Genomic DNA, 14,586 nt, shown 5'->3' on the forward strand with positions numbered 1-14,586 from the left:
GCCTGGCCGAGCTACCGCGCCGTGATTGCGCTACGAAAAGTGCAGACACTACGTGTTAAACTATATGTACGCAATAAGTTGGTACGGTTTATGCAGATACAAAATGCATTATGTTCAATGGCCGCTGTGTCGGGGATTTGACTTTACTACTTCTAAAACGAAACTACTATTTAAGCGCATACCGTTTAATGAGGTTTCACTGTATTGGCAATGAAAGATCGCTTTTGATCCCCTTTGCGGTGCTCCCACTCCTTGTCAGAATTGGTAGTAGTGCCACAGGTGTCGGAGTAGTTAAACATTTTGGCTACCGTTAGGTTTGCCGTGTAGCAAAAAAATTTGTACGAGTTCAATAGAGTTTGTGAATTTTAAAAAACCATCATCTTGATAGCCATTGAAAAGGACCCATGAGCTTGTGATCTGCCCAGGTCATGCTTGAATTGTAAGTGACCTTCCCTGATTGGGATCTGTATGCGCAGCCTGTGCGTGCTACCATCGGACAGCCCGCCACCAAGCCTGCATGCATCTGTAGGGGGAGCACCTTCACGCTTCCTGGCTTCCGGAGGTGGGGCCCTTTCTGGGGCCAGCTCCGGGTCTCGGGCTCCGGCTGCTGTGGCTGCAGCCCCTCAGAAGCCCCCGCCTCCAAGCCGCCTGAAGGGCAAGCGAGGTGCATGCCCGAGCCTGCCCAACCAGCCGAGCGAGGCCTCGGCCCACTTCATGTTTGAGCTAGCCAAGACTGTGCTGACCAAGGCCGGTGGCAACTCGAGCACGGCGGTTTTGTTCACCCAGCCCTCGGCCAGCCAGAACCATCGGGGCCCCCACCGAGCACTGCACATGTGCGCCTTCCAGATTGGCCTCTATGCATTGGGCTTGCACAATGCAGTCTCCCCAAACTGGCTGTCACGTACCTACTCCTCACACGTTTCCTGGATCACAGGTAGGCCAACCTTTTAACTCCTCTTTCTCTCACCCATACTGGAATCGGCATACGCAGGAGATGGAACAGAACATAAAAGCAAACATAATGGGCACCTATCCACAGCTGAATTTTTCACGTGAAAGGAGTTAAATGGTAGGCTCCATTCATGCGAATGTAAAGAAACCTTGAAACTTGCAACTAACTGAAAGTTATTTTTGATAGAAGTGCCTGAAATATCACATTGCGTTAGAGAAAATGGTGACAGCTTAGTACACCCAGAAAGGAATGCCTGTAAGGAAGAAATTAAAAAATAAGCATTTGCAGCATGTTCTTTAGTTTGACTTCTGTTAATTTAATTTTGATCCTTATTATGCCTAAAGTGTGGCTTTAATTGCCTGTTTTAGGAACCTCAAGCTCCTGTTTCTGGCAGTTATACCAAAGAAGTAATTTGATGCCTTATGGTATGCCATGCTACAATTGCAGTGATCTGGTGACTTCAGTGTGAAGCTTTAACTGTACATGTGATGTACATGTGCTTGAGTACCAAAATATTTCCTTTATGAACTGCCGTTGTATTTGACCCAAGGGCAAGCCATGGAAATTGGCAGCAGTGCACTCATGTTTCTAATGGACACGTGGGAGGGCCACCTGACACCCCCGGAAGTGGCGTCTCTGGCAGACAAAGCATCGCGAGGCCGAGATCCAGCCATGGTGCGGGCAGCTGCACAGCTGGCTCTGTCCTGCTTGCCGCATGCACACGCTCTCAACCCCAATGAAATCCAGCGAGCCCTCCTCCAGTGCAAGGAGCAGTCAGCTGCTGTGCTTGAGCAGGCATGCCTGGCGGTGGAGTCGGCTGCCAAGGGAGGCGGTGTTTACCCAGAGGTTCTCTTCGACGTTGCTCGTCGATGGTATGTTAGTCATAAGCTTGCAGTGTGTGTGCAATGTTTTTGGGCTTAACTGAATGTGATTTTTGCTGAATATTGTGAAATATGTAAGTTGCAGCTGCTGTAGTTTTCTGGGTTTTAGTGAAGGGAAAAATTTTTTATACACTTCAGATACATCTCAGAGGGTATGTTTAGCCCAAGTCATTCTTGGCTGAGGCTTATTATTATTATTGTTGTTTTTGTTTTTGTTGTTACTAATTATTTATTTATTTATTTATTTATTTATTTATTTATTTATTATAAAGTAGTATTTGAACCTTTGAGGGTCACTGTCACGCATGTACAATGGCAACCACGAAACACCGCTTAACATCTTCTCAGAGGTGCTGTTACCATCCCAGAGTTCTTAAAAATATATTTACCATAGGGGTGTGCAAATACTCTATCTCCAAATCAAATTGAATAGTGAACAATATTGACTCTTCGATTTTTTTAATATTTGATATATTCGGTGTAGAGACCCACGCAGTGGCACATGTCGCGAGTGCCGTGGATCCCCTTGTGCTCAATGCTGCCGAAGCGAGCGTTTCACTTTGTTTTCGGCGCAAAAGACCCGCTGAGCGCTCCGCAGGCAGGCTACCCCAGCTGATGTGACAGCGGACTTTGTCACTGTCAGTACTCCCCGACGTCACCTAGTGCAAGGATTGGCCAAATTCAAGAATAGCACACACAGCATTCAAATGGCGCAATTCGCAGAAAGGCACCTCTGTCGGTACAAGTTTTTGTCTGGGTTGATAAGACCACTAGAAAAAATGCAACACAGACAGAGGGAACGGCAACAAAAAGAGCGTGTATCTTGTAAAGTGAAAAAGCATGTGATGATCGAGGCTGCAGGTTTTATAATTGTATCTTCCACCATGTTTTTCAATTTTCTTTTTCTGTCATAACGCTGGAGGGATGAAGAGCAGCAGCAGCAAGTGAATTCCCCTTCATGCTGCCTCTCACTTCAACATGAACTAGGCATGGGTAAACAAAGCACACACGAAGCTGTCAAGCCATGTCAGCCCACCTATACCTTGCACTCACTGCAAACTATCTCCAAGATAGGGCGCACACGGCTGCACTCAGCTGCGCCATGCGCCTCCACAGCTAGACCAGAAGAGCACATGTGCACTAACCTGCCCCTTCCACTCCCCACCTAACGCACATTCACTTCCCCCCGCTCACCCCGCGCCCTTCGATGCAAGAAGACACCTCGCATCAAGCCACCATCCTTCTCGACTCACCCTCGCACACTTTCTCTCGCAACTACAGCTGTTACCTCTCATGAGTTCTGAAAAATATATGGTACAGTAGGGGTGTGCGAATACTCTATCACCAAATCAAATTGAATATTGAACAATATAGACTGCATTTGATTTTTCGAATATTTGATATATGCAGCGTAGAGACCCGCGCAGTGTCGCACGTCGTGAGTGCTGTGGAGCCCCTTGTGCTTGATGTCGCTACTGCCCGCGGCTTCGATCTTATCGCACTTTTTCCTTTGTACAGAACCTCACGGCTACTTCGATGTTAAAGAGTAGGGGAGAATTTGCCTGGAGTGTCCATATAGTTGCTATCACAACAAGTATTGCAGTCAACTCTCATAACAACGGATCCTGATAATCCGACAAAAAACGTCCGTTTTATCCGAATTCCGTAATATCATACACGCCTCACTTCCGAAACTTTTGTCACAATGTCTAATAACTTTATTGCAAAGCGTGAGTTATGATTGTTCAAAGTAAAAACCAACAAAAAAAAAGTCGCAGTTACGCCCGAAAGGCGAAGCATCGATTGCCATAGCAAATTAAGCAAGATAAGTGCAACAGCAGCACCAAGCGAATTGACCTTCATGCTGTCTATCACTTCCACGCAAAATAAACGTCGAAGGCAGAGCTTGTACGAAGCTACCAGCACTGGGCACACTTTGTCCACATCGCAGATCACTTTCTAGATATGGCGGCCACGTCATAAGCAGCAGCCATCAAAGCAGAACCCTTCTCTCTTGCCTCCCCCCCCCCCCCCCTCATGCCTCGCGGTCAAAAGGAGAGGGCACGTTGCCGCCCCGCCTTTCTCCCTCGCTCGCGTGATTGAGCTATGATCATCCGCTGACCCTAGCAAGTCAGTTGTCAGCCCGTGTCAACACGATGAAAGTGTGTTGTATACGTCCGATTTTGAAAAAAATAGCCTCTAATTTCATCCGCTGTAGCCGACATTTCGTTGCAGAGCAGTCCGTTAAAACCGAATTGCGTTGCATTAATAAAATAGGTAGAACAAACTAAGGCTGAAATATAGTCTGCTATATCCGAAAGCCTCTTATATGCGGATCCATTGTAATGAGCGTAGACTGTTTTTTATGTAATTATGGGGACACACAATGCACAGCGGCTCGATGCCCCATTTTCACGATTGCTGCAACGGTATATCAACAAATGCGCAAGATGCATTTTATCACTACTAGGCAGCCTGAACATGGTAAAATAATTGCCTAAAGGGGACGAGGAAGTAGATGTGGGCCATACAGGCGACACAACAGGGATGCTATTCCATCTATACCTGTGAGGACAACAATAAAAATAGCGTACTTGTTTCTGTTCTATCTCGATTTGGGCTTCTTAGTCAGGCTTCTGATCAGCTACAACTTGCTCAGCTAGTAATTTCGATTGTAGTGATATGTAGTATCAATAGTATCAATATAGTATACAGAAAAACCTCGTTAAACCGTACCCGCTTAAACAGTAGTTTTGTTTTAAGGGGGGACACTGTTCTTCAAATAATGTTAATGATGTTTTCCATCAATATTCATGAAACTTTCCATTCTTGTTAAGACTTTTGTGCTGATTTCAAATATGTAATTATTTTTCCAATAGGCCATTTAGTTATGAAGATAAATGAAATTCATTGTTCATAATTTGCACAAACAATAAGGGGAAAAAAATGCGCTACAAAATTCATATTGGCACATGCCTGGGTACTAGAAAACATAAGGAACACAATGGTAGGAATACTATTTTGATACATCAAATATTAGCAATTTTATAGCAATTCAATCTTTACTGTTCGAATTGTGGCTACCCCACTGTCTGTTCTAAAACAGAATAGAAAATTTTTAAAGCATAAATTCCAAAATCTGACCCTACCATTGTGTACTTTGCACACTCAGCTACAAGCCACAACAAAAATTATGGCTCTATCTGCTTTGAAGGCAGAGGTATCGCCGCGGCAAATCAGCAACAAGTCAAAAGTCGGCGTTTCGAGAAAACGAGAAAAAAGGAATACATTCACTTTTAATCAAAAGTACAGAAATAATTTTGCATTATTTTGCAGTGAAAGTGGCTAAAAGCCACCAGTAATGTAGTCGCTCTGACCACGGCCACCCAAATGCGGCAAAAACATCGTTTGGCACGTTTCGCCGATTCCCGGTGGCTTGCATCGCGCGCGCGGCAAGGTTGTCGTTCACGCGGGTCGAGCTCCACGTCGACGCGATATCGCCGCAACACGCGCACGTGATAACGATCTTTATGGCGAGGCCAGATTACCGTTCGCTTTTGCCTCCTGCGACGTTGCCGCCGCACACCTTGCGCTTGACAAACGACATCAGTGCGTTCACGGAGTCCTACTGAGGATAGCGAAGCCTGCCTCGGCGTCGACTGGCGCGGCTGCAGCGCCGTCGGCGCGAGTGAGCAAATCCAACACCCGCTTTGTTGCTGGCGTTGACGCAAGAACTTGAAGTTTATTTGAGCATTCATCTCCCTCTGCAAAAAATCCGCACGCCGCGACATTGCAGCGTCACGCCGAACGCGGCCACTGTCCGTAACGATTTCACTCATTTGTGAGCTGGCTAGGCCTACTTCGGCATCGTCCGCGGCTTCGGTATCATTTGCGGTTGGCGGCGAGCTACTCTCGATGCGTTCAGAAGGAATGGAGCGCTTTTGAAAGTTATAAGCTGATCGCTTCTTCGTTTTGCCGAACTTCCCCGGTGGATCGGACATCGTTCGGCATGTGCCAACAAACCTACGAGACGCGCCGTCGCGTCGCCTGCGGAGTGGAGCAGACGATGGGAACCTCGCGCAGCCAACCACAGCACGCGCTTTTGGTCACGTGCGCTAGTCAACGAATCGGATCACGCGTTCGGCCTTTTTTCTTCCCCGGATTTCAACGTCACTGGCGTACCGACGGAGTCACTTTTGGCGGGAAATTAAAGAAGGAAGGCTCCTCTTTCATACGAGACCAAGATGGCTGCGATCGCGCGCATAGAAAAAGAGCTACGCGCCGCGATAAAAAGGGCTGTTTTTGCGCGGAATTCAGCTCACAGTGATGTTATAAATTGATATTGCGGACGAAATACTCGTCCCTGAGATTCGAAACTTGGTGAATTAAAGGAATATTAGCTGTAGAATTCGAAAATTTCATTTTCGAAAAATCGATTTTTTCGCGATTTTTTCGCCGCAAAGACCCGTGTCCCCCCTTAAAAGTAGTAAAGTCAAATCCCCGACTCAGCGGCCATCGAACATAATGTGTTTTGTATCCGCATAAACCGTACCAGCTTATTGCGTACGCATCGGTTAAAACGTAGCGTTTCCACTTTTCGTCGCGCAAACACGCCGGTGTGTCGTCTCAATCGGGCGGCCTGGTAGAACAACAAGCCTCAGAGATCGGAATAACGGCCTCCAAGTGCCCTGTGCGTTTGCGCATGAAGCCACATCAACATCAACATCATTTCCGCGCCATGCCAGAGAGCGTTGTGGCATCATGCAAGAGGACTCTCGTCATGCTGAAGCTCGGATAAAAAAAAGACGCTGGGTGCTCAGCATAGAAGAAAATTTAGACATCGTCCGTGTTATCAAATGTGACACGAAGAAGTCAGCGCTGGCACGCGACAGGGATCTGCTGTTGACTACGGTGTCTGGCATTTGGAATGCAAAGAAGTTGCTCGGCAGCGCTGCTGCGACCGCGAAGAGATGTCGGCTACGAGGTTCGACTTTTCGCCATCGTTGCCTCTGTTGTTGCCAAAGTGTCGACTAGCAACAGTGATGAGGACGACACGGAAAGCGACAGCACGGGCGATTGAGGCCCGACAGTGGCAGAAGCTGCGTGTTACGTCAGCTTCACGAATGCAATCGTCGCGACGAGGACAGCACCCGGCAATAAAAAAGGCGCCCCGGGACTTGTGCAGCACTACCGCGCACATGCACGGAGAATACGTAACGCCAACGAGGAATCTGCCATGCGAGTGTTTGCCGAGAAGAGGGGGCTGGCTGAAAAGCTGGCACGCAGCTTCAGTAAGTTTGAGACCGTTGTCGTCGTGCTAGGCCGCCGCGGCATCAAACGAAAATAACACTTTTGTCGCGCGAAGTGAATAAATACTGCATGTTATTTCCCCTTTCATTGCCCTCTCTCCGAGTTCCGTGTTCCGTTTTCGACAGGTAAGTGGGCGATCTCATGCTATTTTGGTTAAACAGTACTACCGTTTAGTACGTACTTTTTCCGAGCTCCGGCCAACTACGGTTTAACGAGGTTTTAGTATAGTATAGTATCAATACAGTGAAACCTCGTTAAACCGTAGTTGGCCGGAGCTCGGAAAAGGTACGTACTAAACGGTAGTACTGCTTAACCGAAATAGCGTGAGATCGCCCACTTACCTGTCAAAAACGGAACTCGGAGAGAATGCAATGAAAGGGCAAAAAACGTACACTATTTATTCATTTTGGGCGACAAAAGTCTGTGATCTTTGTTTGATGGCGCGGCGGCCTGGCAGCGACGACAGCCGCCTCAAACTCACTTAAGCCGCGAGCCAGCTTTTCCACCAGCCCCCTCTTCTCGGCAAACACCCGCATGAGGCTCACATAACGTGCAGCTTCTGCCACTGTCTGGCCTGGATCGCCCGTGCTGTCGCTGTCGCTGTCGTCCTCATCGCTGTCGTTACGCGACACTTCGGCAACAGAGGCAACTATAGCCTCGTCGGACATATCCGGAGAAGTCTAAACATCGCTATCGATGTCCCTGAAGTCGGTGAAAGAAATGCCTTGGGTAACACCGTGCCGCTCCAGCACTTCGGCGAGCAGTGTTTCGCAAGCTTGGTCGACGGCGTCAGATGACTGGTCGACGGCGTCAGATGACTGGTCGACGGTGTCGCTAGCATCCTCGGCGTCACCCGCACACACCGTGAAGCCAGCGCGTTTGAAGCAGTTCTGCACAGTCGCCGATTCAACATGGCGCCACGAGTATTCGAGCAGGTGAATTGCACCCAGCAGATCAATTGAAAAAATCTTGCCACACTCAAAGGCCAGAAGAATTCTGCGCAGCAGATTCTTTTTGTAAAGCTGTTTCACAGCCCGAATGACACCTTGGTCCAAGGGTTGTGCAATCGCTGTGGTGTTAGGAGGCAGAAACACCAATTTTACAGCCGCAAGGTTATCAAGCGCGACATGCGCCGAGGCATTATCCAAGATAACAACAACTTTTCTGTTTTTCGCCGCGAAACGGCGGTCGATGAGGCGCATGTACTCTTCAAAAAGTTTCGGCGTCATCCACGCTTTCGTGTTGCTGCGGTAGACAACTCCGGAGGGCAGTCGGGCGCCTTTAAACATCTCGGCTTGGCCGACTTCCCGATCACGAGAAGTGGAAGTTTTTCAGTTGCCGACATGTTTACACCGAATGCAACCGAAATCCGGTACTTGGCATGCTTGCCGCCGGTGCACGTCTCACCTTTAAACGCAAGCGTCCTGTTTGGCAGCAGCTTGAAGAATAGCGCCGACTCATCTATATTAAAGATATCGTCGGGCGCGTAGTCGGTCAGGATGTGCCTCAGCTGACCACTTTGCCATTGTTCTGCCCCATCCACGTCGCCAGCGGCACCTTCTCCTGAAACAACTCTTGTGTTTACGCCATGCCTCGCCTTGAACCTCGCCAGCCAGCCATTGCTGCATACAAAGTCATCGTGGTTCAGCTGCGAAGCGAAAACCAGGGCCTTCTCCACAAGTAGGGCTCCGCTGACAGGCAAGTTCTTCGACCGCGCTGCTTTTAACCAGTTCACCAGCGCTTCCTCCACGTCAGGAAAAGTCGAACCTCGTATACATCTTTTCGCGGTCACAGCAGCACTGCCGAACAACTTTTCCTTTGCATTCCATATGCCACACACGGTAGTTAAAGGTAAATCCCTTTCGCGTGCCAGCGCCGACTTCTTCATGCCACGTTCGATGGCACGAACGATGTCCATTTTTTCCTGAATGCTAAGCACGCGGTGTTTTTGCCCGTGCTTCGGCATGACGAGAGTCCTAACTTGCACGACGTCACAACGCTTTCTCGTAGGAAATAAAGAACGCTCTCTGGCACGGCGCCGAAGTGATGTTGATGTTGATGTGGCTTCTCGGATGGGGAGATGGATGAATGCTTCACCCTTCCAAGCGCCCTCTGCGTTTGCGCTTGGAGGCCGTTCGGATCTCTGAGGCTTGTTGTTGTTCTGCCGGGCCCCCCGACGGGGACAATGTACCGCCGTGATCACGCGACGAAAAGTGAAAACACTACTTTTTAACCGATACGTACGCGACAAGCTGGTACGGTTTATGCGGATACAAAATGCATTATGTTCAATGGCCGCCGAGTCGGGGATTTCACTTTACTACTTTTAAAACGGAACTACTGTTTAAGCGGGTACGGCTTAACGAGGTTTTACTGTATAGTATCAATAGTTTGCTCATACAGCCACTGATAATTAATAATACCGCGTGAATGCGAACCAGATCGTGCATCAGCGCCTTGCAGAGGGACAGATGTGTCACTGTGATTGGAACAACCTAGAAGACAATACGCTGTGACTAGCATGACCTTTAAGTGTATGTGCCTATCCTTGTGCATCATACAGCAATCATGCAATATTAAAGAATTCGATCGATTTTTTAAATTATTTTTGAATTAATCAATTTTTTTGAAAATCACATTTTCAGTTTCTATAACTCTTTTTCTATCTGATTTCAAAATATCATCACTGTAAACCACGTAGAAGTGCTCTAAAAAGTTTATTCTCGCAGAAATCAAGAAAGAGCATTTTTCAAGCCATATTATCTCTGGGATGGCGTAACCGAGCGCCACCGTCTTGGTCTCGTTGGAAAGCGCATTTCTCCATCTTCAAATTTGCCGCTTCAGCTATCTCTTCCATAGAGAAACAAGCACACAAAAAAGCAAATGAAAGGTTGTGCCGTAGTCTGCAATTAGCCGCGCCCGCCACGTGACTCCAGCGCGGTTTGCCATTGGTCTAACACTTGCGTTGTCTGCTCGACTATTTGCACCTCGCGAGTCTTGACGTTTCCACTCGCCATAATCTCGGTGTGTCAAAACTGGCACTACGCGGACATCGCAGCACACCACACCAGAGACCACATGTACAAAAAGCCCCACATCACAAAACGCCTCAAAGACTACAAATTTGGGGCCTTTTATAGAACTGAAGGGAAGGTGAAACTTAGTGAGCCATTTTCTCAAAACTTTTTTTTTTTTTCTTTTCTGCTCAGTTTCTGGAACTGATTTCTTTGTTACCGTTTAGCATATTTTCACTGAGTTGTTTTTTTTTTTTTTTTGTTGTTGTTGTTGTTGTTTTTTTTTTTTTTTTTTTTTTTTTTTTTTTTTTTTTTTGTCACGTTTCTTGGGCTACAGTGCAGGTTGTGACAGTCTCGCTTTCTTATCTTGACTTTTTATAAATTTATGATATGGCTATTCATCTACCTCGAAAGTGTGCTTGATGTGAAGGTAACATAAAAAATAACGCTCCAAAAAAATTTGTGTTGCAAAAAAAAGAAAAGCAATACTGTCACGGCCTTCAGCACACATTTAGCTATGCAGTCAATACTTAACAAGCCTTCTATTGAGTTTTTTAAGCTCACAGGCCCTCCAGAAAGATTGAGGGAGAAAAATTCTGCTCAATAAAATTCAATAGAATGTTCTCAAGGTATCATTCTGAAACTTTTATGGGAGCATCAGGGAGACATTCTAAACATTTTATTTTCATCAACATCCATGAAGAAATAAGGAAGTTGATTTTCAAAGCCACTTTCCCCTTAAGTGGACTGTGATGGAAGTGCTACGCCAAATGCGCCGAACTTCTCTACGTAAGAAATACTGCTAAATGCTGCACCAAATTGTCTTTTATTACGTGTATTGTGCCACACTTGCGCCGGCCCGCATCTGCTCTGAACATTCGAGCAGACAAAAAAAAGAAAGAAAGATCATGTTCTTTGTAGGCGCTGAAGCATATGAGCATATCTGTGACAGGGCCCTGGACCCCTCTCCCTTTCTGCATCTGCCACTGCCTATGGAGAATGCAGCAGTGCTGTGGGGAAGTCCGAATAATCAGAGCAGGTGTAGAAAATTGATCAGTGACGGATATACAGTAAAACCTCATTAAACCGTACCCGCTTAAACAGTAGTTTCGTTTTAAAAGTAGTAAAGTCAAGTGCCCGACTCAGCGGCCATTGAACATAATGTGTTTTGTATCCGCATAAACCGTACCAGCTTATTGCATAGGCATCGGTTAAAATGTAGCGTTTCAACTTTTCGTCGCACAAACACTCCGTGGTACATGATTTCTCGCTGTAACAAGTGCTAGATATCTACAGTTGCTTCATGATTAGTGCTACAGGTGTCAACCGATTGATTTAAATCAGACACCGGTAATCCGGACATGCTCGGTAATTCAGACAGCTTTGCGGCATCACCAGTGGCCCCATAGACTGAATGTGTAAAGACAGCCGCCAGCGCTACATTCATTTTTCCTGACTCCGTCCATGGCTGTAACGTACACACTCTACCACTGTTATCTCCCGTGGCAACCTCAGTGAGACATCCAAGTATGGCCTCGGAGATTACACGCTAGATGGAAATCCCGGAAGCCTTGCCTTGGTTGCAGCACTGCACCTCAAAAACTTAACTGCAAATGCTGATCTTGGAGGCTTTGCCTGAATTGTGAGTTCGCATCAACATCGCAATCATCACATCCATTCCGGCACTGCCGCGCATGGCCCGCTCTTGTTTGTTGAATTTGCCTTTCAGACAGCGTTCCGGCATTCTGTGCTTGCTTGTTTGTATAGTGTGCGTTCCAGAAAGCACTCTGCTGGCTCCAAGAAGTCTTTCTCGTAAAGTTATCGACAGTCCACATCAAATGGCACCAACAGTGCCCTCGCAGTCAGACTCCGATGGAGTCTAGAGTTGCAATCCCAATGAGCCCAGCTCCACAACTGAAGAGGCTGAACTGCCGCCTACCACAACAAGCTCAAATGCAGACATCATTGATGGTGTGCTAGGTTGTGGTGTGCCGATTACTGCCGCCGTTACATTTGAAGACTGCAGATGTCGACAGTGTGGTGTCGCGGTGTGACGAACTGAACGATGACGAAACAATCGAACAAGTTCTCCTACCGTCAAACTGCGACTCCAACACGGATAATGATTATTTGCCATGTGCTCCAGAGCCTTCACATGCAGATCTGAGTAGAGCCCTTGCAGTCTTTGCATTGGCGTACGGAGACAACACAAAACTGGCAGAAATACAGATTGACTTAGTTGCACGTAAGTAGAAGTGCGTGCAGCAATAAATCAACCACTTTTTCCTTGCACAGGGGCCTTAAGGGGGGACCCGGGTCATTGGGACTGAAAATCGGCCCAAAATATGAATTTTCAATTTTTATTTTCCACGTTCCTGACACGTTTCTGTGCCTATCTCCGAAATTTGGTCACAAAATGCCACCATAGTTATTTCATTATTGTGATCTAAAGATGCGAATCCGCAAGCGTTGCCCTTTAAATCGGGGACAAATCGCGCCGATTTTCGTCACACATAACTCGATAACTACGCGCTTTGCCAACACCATTTTGGTATCATTCAAAAACTCACATTTCTGGCTTTCTTTATTCCTCGGTCGGCAACATTGCCAGCACTGCGGTCACGAAAAAAATACATAAAAAGAAATTAGCGGCGTAGCGCTATTATTAGCAAGTTTGAGCTTGTGACCATGATGGCTAGTCATAATTGCCTCCTAGGGCCACGAGCGCTCAAACGACGAAAACAGCCGCCATTTTGTCTTAGTCTCGCGACCATGACGTAGGATATGCTGGAGGTCCAACAATGTTTCGTTCCGTGAATCGTTACGGGTTGAAACGTACAAGGCGCAATAAACTTCCAAAAGCGATTCCATCATCGCAGTCGGCACAGGATACCTGGCAGCTCGCCGCTAAAGTCGTACCTCCACCGAACGGCAACACCTCAACTGCTTTGCTGGATCATGCATATCCACACACCAGTTACACTCGCATGAAAATTGAACACGGCTGTCGTAACTGAAGAAGTGGATAGGATAAGAGCACATGAGAAGCTACGGTCGACAAGATTGCATCTACGACGGTCACGGAGCGAACGATTCGGCACTTGGTTGAAGAGCCCACTTCTGATAGTGCAGCAGCCTCAGTCGCAAAGCCTGCTACTTCGTACGTTGTTGTCGGACTTCCAGCAGGGAACAATCTTCGCGGCGTTTTCACATGCAATACTTGGTGGTTCTGCGTAGCTGGTGTGGAGCGATCAGGATTATGGCCTCGCTTTTATGGTTTACGGTTTGCGAGATCTGCGGTGAAGTAGCGTTAGGATGGAGCTTGTTGGGAATTGAGGGCCCGAAAACGTGTAATCCTTTTGAAGTGAACATACTCGCAGTGCATGCTATGTCGCCGACCGGCAACGGCCAAACGGCCATGAATTATACCTAGTGCCTATTGATGGCCTTTGGTGCTGTTTCTTCAAACTTTCTTTCAATATATCGGTTGGGAAATGTTTTTTGTTGTTTTCTTAAAACCACAATTTTTATGATGATACCGTGTTAAAGGTGCATTATCTCTGCTTCTGCTTGTGATATCACTGTAATTCTTTTTTTTTTTTTTTTCCAGAAAGGCAAAGCTGTGTAGAGTGCAAATAAGTGAGGTAACATTGCTGCATTAATTAGAAGATTTTTAAGAAATGTGCCTGTTTTAGCAGTTAGATGGATTTCTCTCACTCAAGTTTGCAATGTTCTCATTTGATATAAGATTGGGTTAGAACACCATACTTGCTTATTTGCACTCTTTGTTAGTTCCACATCACTTTCGTATGTCAATATTTATTATGCCATGTATAGTTTGATAGATAGCTCACCGCCAAGCAAATTATGCAATAAAGCTGAATTTCTCCAATTTCTGGAAAGTTATTTACTCTGCAAGAAAACTGGATGTATATTTAAAGCTAGCACATTGAAATACATAAACTCAGCAAGTTTCATCTAAATCGACAAAGAACTTTTTAAAAAGTTTTCAGGCGCACGGTCCCCCCCTTAAAACGTAAATAAAATAATCTTTTTTGGATACATTCATTTTTCGGACATCCAATAGTTCTGACTTATTTACGTTTCCCATGGAGTTCGAATTATCAATCGTCGACTGTATCTGCATGCCTTTTATTAGTGTTTGACATCTGCTGTGCTTAGTTTCGAAGTAATTATATATTTATGCTGATGCACAACTGTGAGGGCACACCTATTGGCGTGCTTTTGCGTATGGCACATTTTATCACAACTTGGTGGCCTGGACATAGAAAAAGAATGTGAAAACAGAACAAGGAACTAGATACGAGCATACAAGCTACACAGCACAGACGCTATTCCTCTGCTTGCGAGGACAACAACAAAAAAGTGTCCTTGAATTGGACGGCTGTTTGTATCAACTTATGGGCAT

The 14,586-nt window shown here is 46.4% G+C and overlaps 1 protein-coding gene across 1 annotated transcript in view; it reads left to right on the top strand.

Moving 5' to 3' along the window:
* Dora (zinc finger SWIM domain-containing dorado) overlaps nucleotides 1-14,586 on the top strand; it is a 211,028-nt gene that overhangs the window by 140,232 nt on the left and 56,210 nt on the right. Inside the window, exons 21-22 of the mRNA XM_050196305.3 lie at nucleotides 477-934; nucleotides 1,503-1,824. Of these exons, the coding sequence (XP_050052262.1) occupies nucleotides 477-934; nucleotides 1,503-1,824 (780 nt within the window). The remainder of the gene's footprint in view (nucleotides 1-476; nucleotides 935-1,502; nucleotides 1,825-14,586) is intronic.

The sequence above is a fragment of the Dermacentor andersoni genome, chromosome 1, assembly GCF_023375885.2.
Source record: "Dermacentor andersoni chromosome 1, qqDerAnde1_hic_scaffold, whole genome shotgun sequence".
Taxonomy (NCBI): Eukaryota; Metazoa; Arthropoda; class Arachnida; order Ixodida; family Ixodidae; genus Dermacentor; species Dermacentor andersoni.